This window comes from Camelus ferus, chromosome 1, assembly GCF_009834535.1.
Source record: "Camelus ferus isolate YT-003-E chromosome 1, BCGSAC_Cfer_1.0, whole genome shotgun sequence".
In the NCBI taxonomy this organism is placed as follows: Eukaryota; Metazoa; Chordata; class Mammalia; order Artiodactyla; family Camelidae; genus Camelus; species Camelus ferus.
In genome coordinates this window covers 62,780,912-62,800,487 of record NC_045696.1, presented here as the reverse complement: position 1 = coordinate 62,800,487, position 19,576 = coordinate 62,780,912, and the positions used below count along the sequence as shown (strand labels likewise).

Genomic DNA, 19,576 nt, shown 5'->3' with positions numbered 1-19,576 from the left:
TTCATCACATTGTACATCTCAAATATGTGTAGTTTACTGTATGGGAAACATACCATAATAAAGGTGTTAAAAATTTTTTTTAAGTTCTTGGTTTTATTCATCTTTTCTATTTTTAAATGTCTTTTATTTATTTCCTCTCTGATTTATTATTTCCTTCCTTCTGCTGACTTTGGGTTTGGTTTATTCTTTTCTAATTCTTTTAGGTGGTAAGTTAGATTCTTCATTTGAGATTTTTCTTATTTCTTGAAGAAGAAATTTCTTATTTCTTATTTCTTGTATCACTATGAACTTCCTTCTTAGAACTGCTTTTGCTGCCTTTCATAGATTTTGTAAAGTTGTGTTTTTATTTTCATTTGGCTCAAGGTATTTTCTGATTTCATCTTTGAGTCCATCGATGTTTTAATCGCACACTGTTTGGTCTCCCTGTGATCATTTTCCCCCATTTTTCTTTCTGTGGTTGATTTCTAGTTTCATCCCTTTGTAGTCAGAAAAGATGCTTGAATTAATATTTATCCCCTTGAACTTTTTGATACTTTTTTTTGTAGTATGTGGTCAATCCTAGAGAATATTCCATGTGTGCTTGAAAATAATGTGTATTCTTGGTTTCTTGGATGCAGTGTCCTACAGATACAATTAGGCCCAACTATTCTATTATGTCATTTATGATCTCTGCTACCTTATTGAGTTTCTGTGTGGAGGATCTGTCCCTCAAAGGGGTATTAAAGTTTCCAGATACAATTGTCAATTTCTCCATTTTCTGTCAATTTCTTCTTTCATGTCTGTTTATATTTGTTTTATGTATTAAGAGGCTCCTATATTGAGTGCATATGTTAACAAGTGTAATATCGTCTTCTTGTATTGGTCCCAGTATCATTATATAGCATCCTTCTTTGTCTTTCTTTATGGGCTTTGTTTTAAAGTCTATTTTGTCTGGTATAAGTATTGCTACCTGAGCTTTCTCATCATTTCCATTTGCATGAAAGATCTATTTCCATCTCCTCACTTTTCAATTTGTGTGTCTTTTGCCCTAACATGGATCTCTTGTAGGCTGCATATTGAAGGTTCTTGGTTTTTTTGTCCAATCTGCCACTCTGTTCTTTGATTGGGGCACGTAGTCCATTGACATTTAAAGTTATTGTTGATAAGTATGTATGTATTGCCATTTTAAGCCGTTTTCCAGTTGATTTTGTAACTCTTCTCTGTTCATTTCTTTTGTTTTTCCTTTTGTGGTTTGATGGTTTTCTTTTGTATTATGCTTGAGTTCTTTTCTTTTTGTTTTTTTTTAATCTATTGTATTTTTTTAATAGACTTTATTCTTTTAGAGCAGTTTCAGGTTCACAAGAGAATTGAGCAGAAAATAGAGTTCACACATAGCCCTCCCCACCCACACGTATATAACCCCCTGCCCTCAGCATCCCTCATCAGTGTGGCATATTTGGTACAATCAATGAACTAACATGGGCACATTATTATCAACCAAAGTCCATAGTTTACATTAGGGTTCACTCTTGATGTTGTACATTATGTGGGTTTTGACAAATGCATAATGACATGTAGCCACCACTGTAGTATCATACAGAATAATTTCATTGCCCTAAAAATCCCTTGTGCTCCATCTATTCATTCCCCCTTCCCTCCCTCTCCCCAAAACCCTGGAAACCACAGTCTTTTTATTGTTTCTGTAGCTGTGCCTTTTCCAGAATGTCATTTGGTTGGAATCGTACAGTTTATAGCCTTTTCAGACTGGCTTCTTTCATTTAGTAATGTCTTTTAAGTTTCTTCTATGTCTTACATGGCTTGATCTTTTTTTTTTTTTACTGCATATATATTTTTTAATTTACATATATGTACTGTTCATTGTTTCTAAGAAAGTTTAGAGCGTTAGCTTTTTAAACTTAGATAGTTATCAAAGGAATAAAGCCAAACACAAAATAAGAATTAACTCAAAAAGATACATACACCTTGCTATTAACAGCAACATTATTTGTAATTGCCAAGATATGGAAGCATCCTAAGTGCATATCAGTAGTTGAATAGATAATGGAGATGCAGTGTGTGTGTGTATGTATATATATAAATATATAAACAAAATGGAATGCAACTCACCCATAAAAAAAGGATATTTTGCCATTTGCAGCCCTTCATTCACTTTTTTTTTTCACTTCAAAAACCAGAATTTTATAACTGGCAGAGACATCTCCATTACATCAAAAACAACAAAATACCTAGAAATAAACTTAACCAAGGAAGTTACCTATACTCTGAAAACTGAAATGACACAAAGAAATGGAAAGATTTCTTTGCTCTTGGATTGGAAGAATCAACACTATCAAAATGGCCACACTACCCAAAGCAATCCACAGATCCAACGCAACTCCCGTCAAAATATTCGTGACATTCTTCACAGAACTAGAACAAACAATTCCAAATGCATAAGGAACCACAGAAGACCCTAAACAGCCAAAGCAATCTTTTGTAGGTCTCTCTTTTTTTTTTTTCTTTCTTCTTTTTTTTCTCTTCTCTTATGGATTGATGACTAGAGAAGGTCCTTTAACATTTGTTGTAAAGTTGGTTTGGTGGTGCTGAAATCTTTTAGCTTTCGTTTATCTATGAAGCTTTTGATTTCTCCATCAAGTCGGAATGAGAGCCTTGCTAGATATTCTTGGTTTTAAGTTTCCCCCTTGCGTCACTTTAAATACATTGTGCTACTCCCTTCTGGCATATAGAGTTTCTGCTGAAAAGTCAGCTGATAACCTTATGGGAGTTCCTTTGTGTGTTATTCGTTGCTTTTCTCTTGTTAACTTTAATATTTTCTCCTTATCCTTAATTGTTGTCAATTTGATGACTGTGTGCCTTGGTGTGTTCCTCTTTGGGTTGGTTCTATGTGGTACTCTCTGCGCTTCCAGGACTTGGGTGACTGTTTCCTTTCCAAGTTGGGAAAGTTTTCAGTTATTATCTCTCCAAAAATTTCTCAGGTCCTTTCTCGTCTTTCTGGGACCCCTATAATGCAAATATTAGAGTGCTTCATGTTGTCCTAGAGTTCTGTTAAACTATCCTCATTCCTTTTTATTCTTTTTTCTGTTCTGAGGTAGTGATTCCACTAATCTGTCTTCTAGCTCACTGATCCGTTCTTCTGCCTCACTTAATCTATTCTTGGTTCCTTCTAGTGTAGTGTTCATTTCAGTGGTTTTATTCTTCAACTCTGTTTAGGTATTCTTTATGTATTCCAACTCTTTGCTAAAAATTTCACTCTGTGCATCTGTACTCCTCTTGAGTTCTTTGAACATCTTGATCATCATTACTTTAAACTTTTTCTCAGATGAATTGCCTATCTCCTCATCACTTATTTCTTCTTCTGGGATTTTATCTTGTGCTTTGGCCTGGGAGATACTCCTTTGCCACCTCATATTGTCTATCTTTCTATGTGTTTGTGGATTCCTTCCACAGACTTTGGGATTATTGTTTTCTTATTTCTAGTATATGCCTCGGGTGGATGAGGCTGGACTAGAAGCTTATGCAGGTTTCCTGGCAGGAGGAGCCAGTGCCTGCCCACTGCTGGGAGAAGCTTGGTCCTGAACCTCTGGTGGGTAGGGCCGTGTCTAGAGGCCTTTGTGGCTTAGGAAGTCTACTGATGGGTGGGCTGTGTTCCCACCCTGTATGTTGTTTGGCCTGAGGCTTCCCTACAGGCTGTTGGGTGGGGCTGGGTCTTGGTGCTAATGATCCAATCAAGATGTCAGCCTCTAGGGAAGCTCATGTAGATTAACACTCCCAGAATGTCCGCCACCAGCTTTTATGTCCCCTGAGTGAGCTGCAGCCGTCCCCCATGTCCCCAAGAGACCCTCTAAAACCAGCAGGCAGGTCTGGCCCACGTTCCTATGAAATCACTGCCTCTGCCCCTGAACCTGGTGCACGTGAGTTTCCGTATAAGGCTTCTCAAGCAAATGGAGTCTCCGTTTCCCCCAGTCCCATGGGGCTCCCTGAGCCACACCCCCCTGGCCTTCAAAACCAGATGTCTTGGGGTCTCCTCTTCCCACTGCCGGGACCCAAACTGGGGAGCCTAACATAGGGCCTAGAGCTCTCACTTCTGTGGGAGGGCCTCTGTGACTTAACAAATCTTCAGCTTGTGGGTTGCCTACCTAGGGGGTCATGGGGCCCAATTATATTGCGAGCATGCTCCTCCTACCATCCTGCTGTGGTTCCCTCTTTGTTTCCAGTTGCGGATCTTTTTTGCTAGGTTCCAGTCTTTTTTCGATGGTCATTTAGCATTCAGTTGTGGTTTTGTTGTAGTCACGAGGAGAGGCAACTCGTGGTCCTACTACCCCGCCTTCTTGACCAGAACTCCCAATGGTATGTTTTTGTGTTTACCCTGGTTTTCAAATATATCTACTTGCTTTAAACTGATAGTCATACAAGTTCAAACACATTCTAGAAGAGATACATTTCTACTCCCCTCTCCCACATTTTGGGATTTTGATGCCCTATTTTGCATTTTCATGCTAATTTATGTTAACATGTTAATTTCATGTTAATTGTAGTTATAGTCATTTTTATCAAAATTTTTTTATTGTTTTTTAATCCATGTCCTGGATCATTTAAGTGATCTTAAATTCTTTTATATATTTGCCTTTCCTATTGTGATTTTTCCCTTCCTATAGATTCTGGCTTCTTTTAAATTTGAGAAGAACTTTCAATATTTCTTTTAGGGTAGACTTAGTATTGCTGCATTCTTTAGTTTTTACTTGTCTGAGAAATTCTCTCTCTCCTATTCTGAATGATAGTCTTGCTGGGTAGAGTATCCTAGTTGGAGCTTTTTTTCTTTTAGGATTTTTGAATATGTCATACCACTCCCTTCTGGCCTGCAAAGCTTTTGTGGAGAATTCAGCTGATAGCTTTATGAGAGTTCCCTTGTAACTGACTCTTTGTTTTTCTCTTGCTGCTTTTAGAATCCTCTCTTTAACTTGTGCCATTTAAATTATAGTGTATCTTAAGTGTTGGTCTGTTTGAGTTGATCTTGTTTGGCACCTTCTCTGCTTCCTGTACCTGGATATCTGTTTCCTTCTTTAGGTTTGCAAAGTTTTCAGCCATAATTTCTTCCAATACATTTTCGATCCCCTTTTCTCTTTCTTCGCCTTCTGGGACCATTATGTGTAGGTTGGCATGCTTTATATTATCCCATAGCTCTTAAATGTCACAGTTTCTTTTTTTTTTTTGGTCTTTCTGTCTGCTTTTCTGATTGGGTAATTTCTATTAATCTACCTTCCAGGTCCCTTATTTGTTGTTCTGCCTAAATATAAATATAAACTAAATATAGTTTGCTATTTATTGCTGTTAGGTTGATTTTTATCTCAGCAATTGAGTTATCTAATTTTGATTGGTTCCTCTTTCTAGTTTCTAGTTCCTTGTTAGCGTGATCTGCATTTCCATAGATAACCTTTCTAATTCCTTTAAGCATTTTTATTATCTCCTTTTTGACCTCTGGCTCTAGTAGACTGGTGAGGTCTGTTTTGTTATTTGTTCTTTCAGGGAATTTTTCTTGTTCTTTTAATTGGGAGCATTTCCTCTGCTTTTCCAATTTACTTAACTTTCTCTGTGTCTAAGAATTGAGCAGAAACAGTTGTCTAGAGTGGTTCTGAAGTGATGTTTTCATGTGGGAGCATCCCTATGAAGACTGCATGAGTCCCATATTTTTGTTGTAAGCGGTGTTTTTGGTATGGATGCCAGCCATATCTTTCCTCAGAGTTTACTGGCCATTATCTGCTTGGTAGGGGTGTGACTGGTGTTGTGGTGACCAAAGCCTGCACTGGATGCTGGACAGGGCCCCATCTTTGTCCCATGCTGTCACAGTCCTGTCAGAGGCTCCCAGGTGGTGGAGTAGAAGCCTGAGGTTCAGGTTTGAGAAGGCTCTGTTGCACTTGATGTGTGCTATGTCCCAAAAGAGGTGACCACTGAAGCAAGTGAGGCCCATGTGGTCACAGCAAACCTATGCACTGCTTGTGTAAATGTCCACAGTTCTGCCCGGAAGCATTCCAAGGTCATGTCCCTTTCTCCACGTGTTTGTCCCAGGCCTCGTACTAGGCTGTGGTATGTAGCAGGCTGGTCCTGGGGGCTGGGTCGCTTTGGCTTCAGGAATTGAGGTGGTTGTGCTGCTGCCTAGGACTGGGGCCGCCTCTGTTGCAGGCCTCTCCCAGGACCTGTCCGTCCCATATCCAGCTCCCAGCTGCAGTGCTGGGTGGGCAGAGTATGTTCCTTCCCAGGGGCTGTCTGCCCTAGACATGTGTTTCTGTGGCGCCACCAGGTGTGTGTACCAACAGAGTCTGCCCAGCCGGACCCACCCCCATGATGCCCATGCTGCTAGGGGGCTCCGACTTTCATCCCGGATCATACCCCAGGCTCTCCAGGCCGTCTCTGTGCAGCTAGATGGAGTCTTCTCCCAGGGCCCGTCCATCAGATATTCAGTGTCTAGCAGCTGCATATCCTGCAGCCCCAGCTGGGAAGTTTCAATGCATAGGGGGTCCTGGGGGCCCCTGGGGAAGGAGGCTGGGCCAGGGAGGGCAGGTCAGGGAAGGCAGGTGGGAGAGGAGGGGCCACAAAGGCCCCCAGAGAGATGCGAGAGGGGAGAAGGGTTGTCATGGGATTCCTGGATTAGAGAGGAGGTTAGTGTTCCTGAAAGGTGGGACAAGATGAGATGGACTCAAGTTTACCACGAAGCTGCCTGTCTGTGACTGTGAACAAGGACTTAAATTTTTCAAAGGATGTATTTACTTAGCCTGGAAAATTATCGACATCCCTGCCACATTCTGGCTTAGACCGTTGCTAACGGTAGAGGATTACCTGTGTCTCTGACAGCAGGCCTTTAAGCACGGAAATTCTACATGTGTCTAGTAGGAATTCTTAGCCTGGCTTCGTGCTTCGGGAAAAGGCATCTGTGCTTTGGGAAGTGCCAGGCCCAGGCTGGATGAGGGTTAGAGGGTCAGAGCTGCCTGGGGTGTGAGAGAGGAGGCCTTCCTGAGAGAGGGCAGGATGCTGTAATGGGGGAACTCCAGGTCCTACCTGGGGGCTGCTTGGGTGTGGGGCCAAATGGCCAGGACATGCCCCTGGGCAGGACTTGGGGTGGTCACAGAGCTTGTGAATGTGTCATGTGGTGCTGGGGACGGGCTGCGTGTGAGGGAGCGAGGTATGTCCAGGGCCTGGAAAGTACTCTTCTGTGGGTGAGCTCACCTAATACTCACAGCCAAATGGGAGGGCAGCGAGGCCAGGAGCCAGCTGGACTCTACGCAGTTTACGGAGGTGCCCTGCCGGCCGAGGTCAAGGTCATACCTCTCACACAGAGCAGCTCTAACCCTGGTCACACGTGTGTGGATGCGTAGACACGTGAAGATGAGCACAGGCAGGCGGAGGAGGTGAGGGCTCTTGTGGGTGAGAGTGGGGGAGCGGTGGCCATTCTGGGAGCGATCTGTACCATTCAGAAATTTAAGAGTCGGCAAACCTTATGATCCAGCAGTTGTGTTCCTGAATCTACAACACAGAGAAATTCTAACCATGTGCACAAGGACCCAGGACAAGGATGCTCATAGCAGGCAGGGTCATTTGTGTGGGGTGGGGAGTGAGTCGGTGGGTGGGAGGGGAGGTGTGTCCATCCAGGCAGGTGAGGGTGGCTGAGCCGTGGTGGGAGCAGCAAACCACGGGGCTGGGTGGCAGTGGGTGTGCGCGTGATAGCAGGGCTGGGTCTTCCTAGCACAGTGCCGATTAAAAAAAAAATGGGAATTTCAGTGACCGAAGTTAAAAACACACATATCCAAAACAATACAAAATTTTGCAAGGATACAGATACGCACTGGGCAGATGAGGATGATTGTCTATTGTGGGGACTGGGGTGGATGTAGTGATAAACAGGAATAAGTAAGAACTAAGAGAGGGAGCTTACAGGTGGCAGTGGGGAGGCTGGGTCACAGGCTGAGGAGCTCAACCTCTGCTGAGGTTCCACAGACCGGTGAGAATGAAGCAGAGGGAAATGCTGGACTTGCTGGCTTCATCTGCATCCTGCCCCAGCCCAGATACCCAGGGGACGACCCACTCCCCTATCGCCTGGCCCTGCTCTGTGCAGCACCGAGGGACACACAGAGGGATGGTCTCTGCCCTCGAGGTGCCCACCAGCCAGTACAGATGGTGAGGCCAGTGTGCAAATAACCACGTGGGAGGGGAGAAAGCTTGCGCTCCCGCTCCCTCATAGAAGGCAGGGGTGGGAACTCCTGGGCTGACTCCAGCTGGGGGTGAGGGAGGGCCTCTCTGAGAATCAGCCTCAGCCGGTGGGAGACAGAGCAGCCTTAACAAGGGGTGGGGAGCACACAGCTGGCAGTTCTGCTTTGCTAATGGGAGGTGTGCATGGGCACTCCCTCCCATGCGGAGGACCGGGGGAGAAGGTTGTGTCTTGGGTGCCATGCTCAGGGGTTGGGACTTCATCCTAAGAGTGAGTGGCTGGGAGTCATCAAAGGATGAGCAGGACCGGAGGCCAGCCCCCCAGCCCTGTTCAGCCAGGAGTCCTCAGGAGGAGGAGGGCCTGCCATGGAGACAGGGGTGTGAGGGAGGCAGGACCCACCAGCCTCAGTGATGGAACAGTGCTGGAGAAAGGGTGGAGCCCCGAGCTGAGCCTGGGCTCCTCTCTGCAGGGCTGGAGGCTGCTCAGAGCACCATAGGAGCAAGAAAGAATTGATAGCACCTTGCTTTGTCTAGACAGCCCCAGCTTCCAGCTGTCTGCAAAGCCCCGCTTTGTCCAGAAACACCCCAGTCTCCATGCTTCCGTGGTCCTGCTCAGGCCAGTGCACAGGGAGCAGGGCTCAGGGAAGGACTGGAACAAATCCTATCAGGGCAGCAGGGCTGGAGAGGGCAGCTGGCCTCTAAGGCTCTGAGTATGTGTGGCACTCAGTGAGGCTGCACAGTGTCCCCATGGGGTGGACATGTCTCCCTCAGAATGGGGGTACCCCTTGAGATAGCCTGAGAGCCAAGCCAGACCCAGTTGGAGAAGCCTTCACCCCAGAAGGGTATTTGATCTTTGCCAGCATCTCAGGGAGGGGCTGGCCGGTCCACTCAATGTGTCCTGCAGGGCACCTCCCCTGGGCTCCCTGGTAAGGAGACTCAAGGCTCAGTCTTTCTCAGGGTGAGACCCATGGGGCTGTCTGTCTATAGAGCAGCTCTGCCTGGGAGGCCCTTTGGGAACTGGTCACATAAGCTGAAAACTCAGACGAGAGTTTAGCTAAATCAGTGGGCTATAAGCAGAGGGCCTCATGGAAGGCAGTTGGTTCTCTCTGAATTTTAAATATCACCCCCATCTAGCTTGTCTGTACCCCTCACTTTCCCTATCCAGGTTGGCGGGGGCCAGTGGCAGGGGGCAGGAGTGTGCTACAGTACATTTCAAGTGAGTTTCAGTTTGAATGGTCATAAATTCCAAGTTGGTGAGTTGAGGTCTGGAGGGTCTACATTTGATTTGGACTCCCCGCCACACGCGTGTGTGAACCCCAGTGGATGCACAGGTATGTCGTTCCCAACAGGGCCGGGGCAGGGGGCTGCTTAACCCCTTGTTCTCACAGATGAAGAAACACACCCAGGCCTCTGCAGAATGGCGTGGCTACCAAAAAACTCAGCCTACAAGCAAATGTCTGGTCATCCACTGGGTTTAGGGATGACATTTAATGTGCCTTAAGTGGCTGTCATTTTATTATTTTAAAGGAGTGTTTTAAGTAGTAACTCTAAGGACTATGTATTACTCCTTAGCTTACCAAGCCCTTACACATCTTTTCTTCCAACAACACTGCTTTGAAGGAGTTCTCATTACCTGTGCCCAGAAATGACAAAAGAGGTGATCTTGCTTGTCCAAGATCGCCCAGGTGGTGAGGGCAGAACATGGACTCCAAGCCAGGCCGGTCTCAGGTGTGAGGTTTTCTCTACTGCACCGTCCTACTTGCTCAGAAACCTCCTCTGGTCCTGCCAAACTCCATTCAGCCCAACCTCGGGGCCTCCGTGCTATCAGTCAGGTGGTCTTAGGATGAGCAGAGGTTTGGCCTTTGGTTTGAGCAGGTGCCGAATCACGGCTGCACTAGGTCCCTTGGCCCGTGAGCCTCTGGCGCACCTGAGGTTGGGCCCACTGAACCAGCATGTCACTCTGGCTTGATGAGATGTTAAGGACAGGGCTGCTGTGGTTTGTGTTTGACACATATACAAAAATAAATCTCTTCAACAAGCCTGAGAGCCTTCCAAAGGCCATTATCATCTGTGTACACACAAAAGATGATGGTATCAGAAAGGAAAGCAGAGTCTGGAGACGCTATTATGAAGTCCCTTTTATTTGGAGAACTAGGGCAGCCATAGGGACAGTTGAAAACCCACAGCCTACTTTACCAAGATTGTTTTCTTATGGATGATGGTAACCATGGCCAAGTGGGAGCTGTAAAGTGGCCAGGACGGTACTTGCCTGTAACTGGGGGGAAGTGGATGGCTAGAATTTTATAGCATTTATGGTTTATCTTTATTATTAAAAGTAGCTTTCACTATGGAAAATATAGGAGTAAATACAGATGAGGATTACAGAGCAGCTTAATCCTGCTACCCAAATTTTTCCCTTTCAGACTGCCAGTCATATGTATAGGCATATGCACTCCTCACCAGGCTTCAAAATTAAACACGGCACAATTAATTATGTTTGCATTGCATTGATTGTAACAGGATCCCAGCCAGGAACCAGCCTCCCAAGACTTGTAAAAAAGCTGCTTGCGGTAAAGCACGGCTGCACAGATGGCTCTGTTGGTCTGGCTGGGCTTCCTGTTTTATTTTGCAGTTCACCACGGAGTTAGCTGTAAGGTCAAGGCGACGTGAGACAGAGAAGTGGGGAGCTCCGGAGTAGGTGATCTCAAAGGTAAACGAGACTTTGGCTTTTGCCCATTTTGATCAGTTTACTGTTCTTGCCTTGCAATTACACAACACACCGATCGCTATAGAAATACTTTAACTATTGAAATTATTGCAGGAAAAATGTCTTCTGTTGAGTTGACGATGCTCTAGTGTTTCACTCACTTTTTCCCCATTAAAAAAGTTGATTTTTTAATGTGGTGTTTGAAACACGTGATTTTCTAGGAGTTGAACTAATGAAACACAACAGAACAGGTTCTCTCTTTATATATTTACATACACACATACATATATATGTAATTTAAAAAAAATGAGGATCATACTATACATATAACTTTGTGTTTTGCCTTCTTAATAGCACACAATACACATTTTCCAAGGTATTTTTCAAAAATATTTTTAATGCCCAAGGTATTCCATTATATATACATAACACGTTATCTAATCTACTCCCATATTCAACATTTAAAGTGGCTCCTAATTTTCTTATAAAAAAATGATAAACATTGACTGTCCACATCTCGTCTTTTTTCTTACCAAAAATTTCTGACTCCAAATTACCTTCGTGAGGATCAGTGATAGTGTGTGCTATCACACACGTAGTGCCCAGCACACAGGCAGTAATTGGCAGCTACAAATGGGAAATCAAGAACCTAAGAGAACAGACCAGTTCTGTCGGAGGTGAGAGGAGAGACATGTGCTGTTTTAACAGGGGATGCTGTAACTGGCCAGTTAGGAGTAAGCTGGATGAGAAGGGATGGGGTGGCTGTTTTTGCTTCCAGAAGCAGACGGGCCTGCCAGTAGCTAGAATGAAACGATTCTCTATTTTGAACCCAGTACAACACTGCTAGCCGCCCCTTCGGACGTGCTCCTCCAGAGGCCGGCTGTGAACACACTTACTCTGAACCACGCTGATGATGCTCTTGCCTCAGAACCTTCAGGTAGTAGAAAGCTGTAATCAGAGGGAAAACACATAAATCATTGTGTTCTCAAAGATTATTTATTAACTCTTCTCACTTATGGTGGAAAAAAGTTAAATGAAATTGAAATGAGATGAAAATTCAACGTTTCTTCCCCAGGGACCTCAACTGGTTGTACAAAATGAACCAGCAGGGGCTGCATGTGTGCAGCTCACTCACAGGCAGGAGCGCTCACTAAAAGCAGAAACCAAGAAACGACAGCCTAGCGTCTTCTCAGGTATGGGGTTTGACCTGGTGCAACAAGCACGTCACAAGGAGGAGTCTTCTAAATAGAGACGAGGATGCTTGTAAGTCTAAGAATGATGCCTCTTCCAAGCTACACGGCTGTACACAGCCGGGCTCCTCTTTGGAATGAGCCTTCCTAGTCCAGACAATGCCCTCGCCTGTCCTTGGGGATGGACAGCCTCTGTTCTTTGATGGCGGATTTGACTTCTGAGCAGAGTCTGGTCACCTGGAGCTGGCTCAGATGACTAAGGGATGATGAGGTTCTGTGATGTTGTTGGGAGATAAAAGCTATGAAGGCAAAAATAATGGGACCGGTTTTTCTATGTGGGCCACAGTTGGTGCTGAAGGCCCTCCCCAAAGAGGTGGTGACTTTACACTTGCGCCCGGTGATGCGCGCATCGTGGGAGTAGGCACACAGCCCCCTCGGGGCGCAGCGGAAGGCCGGCCTTCATTTGGATGCTTCAGCTCTGGGGACAGTTTTTAAAACCCTGACTCTCACATTTAGAGCTCACTGGGAGCGACGGCAGGACTGTTTGTTCTGTCTCACCTATCAATTTAAAACAAATTTATATTTGGTCCAAGGTTTCCATTCTTTGGGGGCTGAAGGCAAGTGCCACCATTTTTTTCTTCCTTCTTTTCACATGCTTGCTTCCTCGCCCACCAGAGGTCTGCGTGTTTGTCCTTCATGACGGCTGGAGGCAAAAGGTCCCAAGCACCAACAGTGTGCAGGCCGGTGGTCACTGGGGCCACAGGGCAGTGACTGCGGTGGGGGAGCTGCAGCACCAGACCCCAAGGACATCTCTCTGGGAGGTCAGACACTGCCCCGGGGCCTGTCCCAGAGGTGCCCTAGATCCGATCCGTTCCCAGACCCCGGGCCAGGCGAGGGGGACCTAGGCCTCTGGGATAGGGGTGTTGCAGTTCCCATGGTAGATCTTGACGTGGCCCTCACACCGGAAGTAGGCCTCGAAGACGTCACTGTAGCCGTGGTCCCTCCACCAGGTGCACAGCTGCCGGTTCCAGGTACAGTCCAGCACGTGGAAGAGCTCGGGGTGCTCCATGCCGATCATGGTGAAGAAGTCCTGGTCCCCGAGGTGCCCCCGGAAGCGGTACTTGTCGGCCAGCTGCTGCACCTGCGCCGGCTCCAGCAGGCGGCCGTAGAGCGGGGACTGGCGCATGGCCTCCAGGTTGAGCAGCATCACCCCGCTGTTGAATCCAGGGAGCCCTTCGGGGGGAGGACCCCCGACTCGGGTCTTGGGGTTCTCATGGCGGAACTGCCAGAATGTGTGCCTGGAAAGGGGAAAGGACAGATTTAGCCCGGGGTGTGTGTGGGGCACAGTTTGCCAGTCCTGGTTCCCTGGGTCTTTACAACCACCCTGAGGGGAGGTACTGTTTTCACCCCAGGTTTACAGCTACAAAAACTGAGAGGTTCTGAGGTTCAGAATCTCATTGCACTGCCAGCAAGAGGCAGGGCCGGGACCTGGACCCAGGCCTCCTGCTCTTCCCACCACACTCGGCTTCCTCAGGATGACATACATCATCGTCTGCATGGCTCGCGTTGTACAGACTTAGGAAGCACAGGTACCACACCCTATGGGACGGGTGTTCTAAGTGACCACATGCCACCCCACGCCCGAGGACACTGGTGCACAGAGAGGTGCAGGGACTTCGCCAAAGTTACAACCAGCCCAAGCCAGCATCAGGCCCCAGTGTCCACTTCTGAAGATTGCAACAAGGTAGGTGGAACTTTCCACCCTCTTGTCTTTGATCTTGAAAAGGAGAGAGAAAAGTGGGGAAGCAATTCTGAATGGTGAGCAGGGAAAGACACAGGCAGAAACAAAATCTTCTGCTTTAGAACAAGCCTCATCATTAAGACCCCATGCCTAGCATTTCTGAAGGTGGGGTAGGGGCTGGAGGCTTGAAACACCTCAGGAAACACCCATGGCTGAGGGTGCAAAGCAGATGTGGGAGAGGGAGGTGGAATTATGGCTATTTGAGAGAGAAGGTCAGCTCAATTTCAAGTTCTCTTGGCAGATTTAGAAATCTGATCCAGGTCCACAGCTCACAGGATGTTAGAGCCAGGGGGCCCCTTCTATGTCCTCTAACCAAGTGTGTCCATTTGGAGAAGGGAGGGCAGATCAGAAACCTCCCAGTGGGTGACATGGTTAGAGCGCTAGCCACTCTGTTCTCCAGCCTCCTTAACATCAAGCTCCTGCAAGAGGTGGGCACAGGAGGGAGCTGAGAGTGCCCCAGGCCCCACACCCCCAGAGAGGCAGTCACAGCAGAGAAGCCTGCGACGTGGAGGAAAGCCGGAGGGCCCTTTGTCAGGCACAAGAGCAGAAGTGGGCTGGGGCGTGTTCTGCATCAAACTCCATCCCACCTACTTTACCAGCTTCGCCCCTTCCCTAGATTGTAGCGTGGGGAATGCTGCATCATGGCAAAACCAGCTCTGCTCCCAGCCTGGAAATGCCAATCTCTGGTCTCCCACAGAGACAGCTCCCCTGACGCAGCGCAGGGCAGGAGCTGTGGTGAAGTGGACAACACAGTGGAAAGAAAACCAGAGGCCTGGCCCGGGTTGGGCCACACTGAGTCGTTTTCCAGTTCCAACACATTCTCTGGGCCTGGGAATAGAGCTTCCTTGAGGTCTTGCATATCACAGGGGGCCAAGAGTATGCTCCTGGCCAGGGGCAAGGCATTCCGGTTGGACATTCTTACAAGTGGAATACACAGGTTCATTGTCTGGGTTTCACCATAATTGGACTGTGAGTAGAACAGAGCTCTGGCGCCTGCTTGGTGATAACAACTTTAAGTTTCCAAACCAAATAGAGATGCTGGATCTTTCTAGCCATTAAAGCCTGCAGTGATGGGATCACAGCAGGGTTAGAATGTAGTTTGACTACTGTTAATTCATTTATTTCAGGAACAGGTTGCAAACCAGCTAAAATTCTACCAAATACAGCTGGGCCACCACAGAATGGCAGAGGGGACCCTCCAGCTAGGGGAGGGTTTTTTTTTTTAACTATTGTAGTTGGAAATGTTATTAACCCTACCCAGTAATTGACAGAGCAAGTAGACAGGGGATATGGAAGATCTGAACAGAACTATGAACCAACTTGACCTAGTAGACATTTGTAGAACTTTCTACCCAACGAGAGCAGATCACACATTCTTTTCTCCTGCAAATGGAACATTCATCAAGATAGACCACATACTGGACTACAAAACAAGTCTCAATACATTTTAAAAGGTTAAAAATCAGATAAAGAATGGTCCCTAACCCTCCTACACTGTTGGTGGGAATGTAGTTTGGTGCAGCCATTATTGAAAACAATATGGAGATTCCTTAAAAAACTGAAAATAGAGTTTCCTCTAGATATATGCCCAGGAATGGGGTTGCTGGATCATATGGTAAGTCTAATTCTAAAAGATACATGCACCCCAGTGTTCATAGCAACACTATTTACAATAGCCAAGACATGGAAACAACCCAAATGTCCATCAACAAATGACTAGATAAAGTAGTTGGGGTACATTTATACAATGGAATACTACTCAGATAATGCCATGTGCAGCAACATGGATGGACCTGGAGATTGTCAGTCTAAGTAAGCCAAGAAAAGGAAAATACCATATGATATCACTCATATGTGAAATCTTAAAAAAAAAAAAAACTTATTTACAAAACAGAAATAGAATCCCATAGAAAACAAACTTATGGTTACCAGAGGGGAAAGTTGGTGGGAAAGGATAAATTGGAAGTTTGAGATTTGCAGATACTAACTACTATATATAAAATAGATAAACAAGTTTCTTTGGTATAGCGCAGGGAACTATGTTCAATATCTTATAGTAACCTGTAATGAAAATGAATATGTATATGGATGACTAAAACATGCTGTACACCAGAAATTGACACAAACAACATTGTAAACTGACTATACTTCAATAAAAAAGGTCCCTAACCAAAATGGAATTGCACTTAAAATAAAAAACAAGATACCTAGAAAGTTTCCAAGTATTTGGAAGTTAAGCCACATATCTTTAAACAAGCCATTGATCAAAGTATTGCAAATTGGATGAATAGCCACATTCTCTTCCATTTTCAAAAGCAGAGTGACCAGCTGTCCCAAGTCCTGAGAGACGCCTCGTCCCAGGCAAGCCAGGACACCTGGTCATCTATTGAAACCTCAGGGTTCAGACTAAGTTATGTGTCACCTTAGGAATAGGGTTTTCTCTTTTTTCAGGGGAGGAGGAGGTTTTATTGCCAAGGCACTGGATTCAGCCCTCAGAAAGGAGAGACCCAGGGGAAAGGAGACGGAAGTGGACATCCCGAACTCCGTCAAGCCCACCGGTCCTTCTGTGCTCCCCACAGCTCCGTCTCCCAGGACCACCACTGCCTCCTCAGCATCGCACACAGCAGGGCCTCAGGAAGCATGAAGTGATGACAAGGACTGAGGGAAAGGTCACTTCAGCTTAGGCTACGTGGCCTTCAGTGTTGTCTGGCACCAGGGACAGAAAAACGTCAGGACACAAAGTTGCTGCTGCCGAGAGAAAACCTGCTGCTTCTCTGAGCCCTGTATCCATCACTGGCAGGTCTATGTGGGGTAGAGTGAGGAGTGGGGACCCACGAGGGGGTGCCCAGGTGTTTCAAAAGGGTTTGGAAGGGTTTCTACTCTTGAGCAAGCTGGGGAGCAGAGGGGCCATTTGCAGTCCCAGGGTGCATCCTTACCACCTTCAGCAGGGAGCTCCTCCAAGTCTTCCCTTTTACACCACAGTGACCTGCCACCAAACCTGCTGGGCTCAGGAAAGCGGGGCCGGAGGCAGAGAGATGGACAACATCCTTCCAGGCAGAGACCATAACCCAGGTGGCTCTAGGGGAACTTGCTGCCTAGCACTGCGGCTCAATCAGGATGAAGAGGCATTTTATGACATAGAGCCAGAAAGAGCCAGGTCTGGACATCAGCACATGATGACTTGTAAGCAGAAGCAAAGGAGGGACAGGAAATTGGAAATGCAAGCTGCCTGGGGTGTCTGCTGGAGCATCAACGCAGCCTGAAAATGAACCACTGACTCTTAAGTAGAAAATTATTGCCCTTGTTGAAAGCGTTCCTTCTACCCCCAAATGAACTCAAAAACACAGAGCAGCTCCTCAAGGGAATGGTGGGTTTCTCTGGCCTCCACATCAGCTGGTTCTCCTGGAGGAACTGCCCCAGCCTTGGGGCAGAGAGGGGTGCAGGGACACAGAGGGGATCAGCGCTCACGTAAAGGGCTACCAAGGTGAGATCCCCAGTTCCTCACCCACCACAGAGCCCTCTGACATCATCTGCCTCCCTTCCCTCCCGGCAGCACGGGGACAGTACTGCCTGCATTTTAACAGAAGGGAACAGAGGCCCTCAGTTGTCAGGGCTCTGACGCGAATCCAGGGCTTCTGATCTCCGAGATCCCTTTCATCTTTGACTGCCTTGGATTCCACCACCGGCTAATGTTCCAAGGAGCAGCTCTGGAATTTCAATTTTATTTCTGATTTGGCAGGCCACTGGTGCCTCACTGACTGGCATGGGGAGGGTGTCAGACCGAGAGCCGCTCTGAGGTGGGCCAGGGCACCCCAGACCCTTGCCTTCCTCCCAGGAGCTGAGGCTGCAGGGAACCTCTTTGTGAAGGAAGGAATCTGGTTCTGAGTCCTAGAGCTTCCAGGACTTTCTCAGATTAACCTCCATGCCCACAGCCTAGCCATGTTGCACCGCTTAATCGTCTGTATTTGGGCCTGTGTAGCCTTGTTCTCACCCTCCAGGGTCACCTAGAGGGGATAAGGTTTCTTCCCTTTTAGAAACAACTTCAGCTGCGAACAAGCCCCCGTGCAGATGGTCCACTGTAAATACTGAGTCTTTCCAGAAGCTGACGAGGCTTGTTGGGGAAGCACAATGAGGCACGTTCTTCTAGTTATGGGTGATACGTTTTCTAATTTTTTTTAACTTCTTTTTTGGGGAGGGGGAGGAGGTAGTTTGTTTATTTTTAGAGGCAGTACTGGGGATTGAACCCAGGCCCTTGTGCATGCTAGGAATGCGCTCTAACGCTTAAGTTATACCCTCCCCCCTCTAAATTTTTTATATCAAGTATGTCTTAATTAATCGTCATAAAAAGACTATTAAAAAGTAGTGAAATACAGACATAGAAAACAAACTAATGGTTACCAGGGTGGGGAAAGTGGGTGGGAAGAGATAAATTGGGAGTTCGAGATTTGCAGATAACTACCTACCATACATAAAACAGATCAACAGCAAGTTCATACTGTATAGCACAGGGAACTATATTCAATAGCTGTAGTAACCTATAATGAAGAAGAATACGAAAATGATGGAAGGGGGTAGTTGAAGTAATTTTGAAAAGCAAAGCCATCTCCTCTCTCAGGTCTTTCCCCTGATGATCATTGCCAAGGTCACTCCGCCAAGACTCTCAACCACAGACCCTGACCAGAGAACAGCGAGCTCACTTCTCCAGGGGAGAACCCGTGTTGCCATGAACTGTCCCTCTCCCTGCCCCACCAACGAGCCTACACCCAAATCACAGACCCTTCTGCCTCCTTATTTCCTCATGAGTTTTTTCTCCTGGGTTGGTCTTTCTCAGCTCCTTGGGCTCAGAGTTTTCCACTTTACTTCCAAGAGGAGAAGCAAGGATGAGAACACACACTGGGCCCAGGCAGTCTTCACAACACCCCTCCCAGGAAGGTTCTAGAAGCCTGTGCCAGCCAACTCAGGCTGAGTTCAAGCTCTCAGGCCAAAAAGGCTCCATCATAGATCTGGATTCACAGGGACCACATGTCGCCATTCCTCAAGCTGAGGGCAGAGTCACTAAGAAGCCAGCAAGGCCGGCCTCCACCTGGAGGAACTGGAGGCTGTCTAATCAGCAGAGGCCGGAATCAGGAAACGCCACTTCCCTTATGCCCGTGCTGTGTGCCAGGCCCAATCAGCTATTGTTTGACTTGGAGAGGACCCTGTTTTCTAGTCCTCTGTGAGGAAAGGCCAGGAGCGAAGAGCCATGGTGGGAGCAGCCCAGTGTTCCATCCAGCCCCGCCTTGCGGCCACCAGGGGCCAGCTGTGGGAGATGTGGGGCTGACTCAGGGCAGTGGCACTGTGTCTCGGTCCTGCTTCGGGCTGAGGCCGAAGTTCTGTGGGACGGGCGCTGACCCTGAAGTTGTCTAGGGGACAGTGCCCTGTGGTATCAAACTGCAGAGGACACGGACCGCCTGGAATTGTCCCCCCGCCGCCAAAGCTTTAAATGGCCCATTTCCCCAGGGTATTTCTTACTGCCAAGAGTCACAACTGAGCCTTGTTAGGATCTCTTGCTAGCAAGACCCAAAGCAGGCAGGTCTCTAACTCAGAGAGGGTGAGAAATGTTCCCAAAGTCACAAGGGTTATCAGTGGTAGAACTGACAGGGGCTACTCATCACCACTGTCAGCCAGCAGAGAGAGGCCCCG

General features: G+C 47.0%; 1 protein-coding gene and 1 long non-coding RNA gene across 2 annotated transcripts in view; one reads left to right on the top strand and one right to left on the bottom strand.

The window, feature by feature from the left end:
- The window catches only part of LOC116664186, a 32,103-nt gene extending 13,841 nt beyond the window's left edge, over positions 1 to 18,262 (top strand). Inside the window, exons 4-8 of the long non-coding RNA XR_004320556.1 lie at positions 7,987 to 10,906; positions 11,737 to 12,914; positions 13,104 to 13,288; positions 13,506 to 13,837; positions 16,346 to 18,262. This is a non-coding gene — a long non-coding RNA (uncharacterized LOC116664186). The remainder of the gene's footprint in view (positions 1 to 7,986; positions 10,907 to 11,736; positions 12,915 to 13,103; positions 13,289 to 13,505; positions 13,838 to 16,345) is intronic.
- The window catches only part of XXYLT1 (xyloside xylosyltransferase 1), a 161,966-nt gene continuing 153,541 nt past the window's right edge, over positions 11,152 to 19,576 (bottom strand). The window contains exon 4 of the mRNA XM_032481664.1: positions 11,152 to 13,391. Within this exon, the coding sequence (XP_032337555.1) occupies positions 12,995 to 13,391 (397 nt within the window). The 3' untranslated portion in view covers positions 11,152 to 12,994. The remainder of the gene's footprint in view (positions 13,392 to 19,576) is intronic.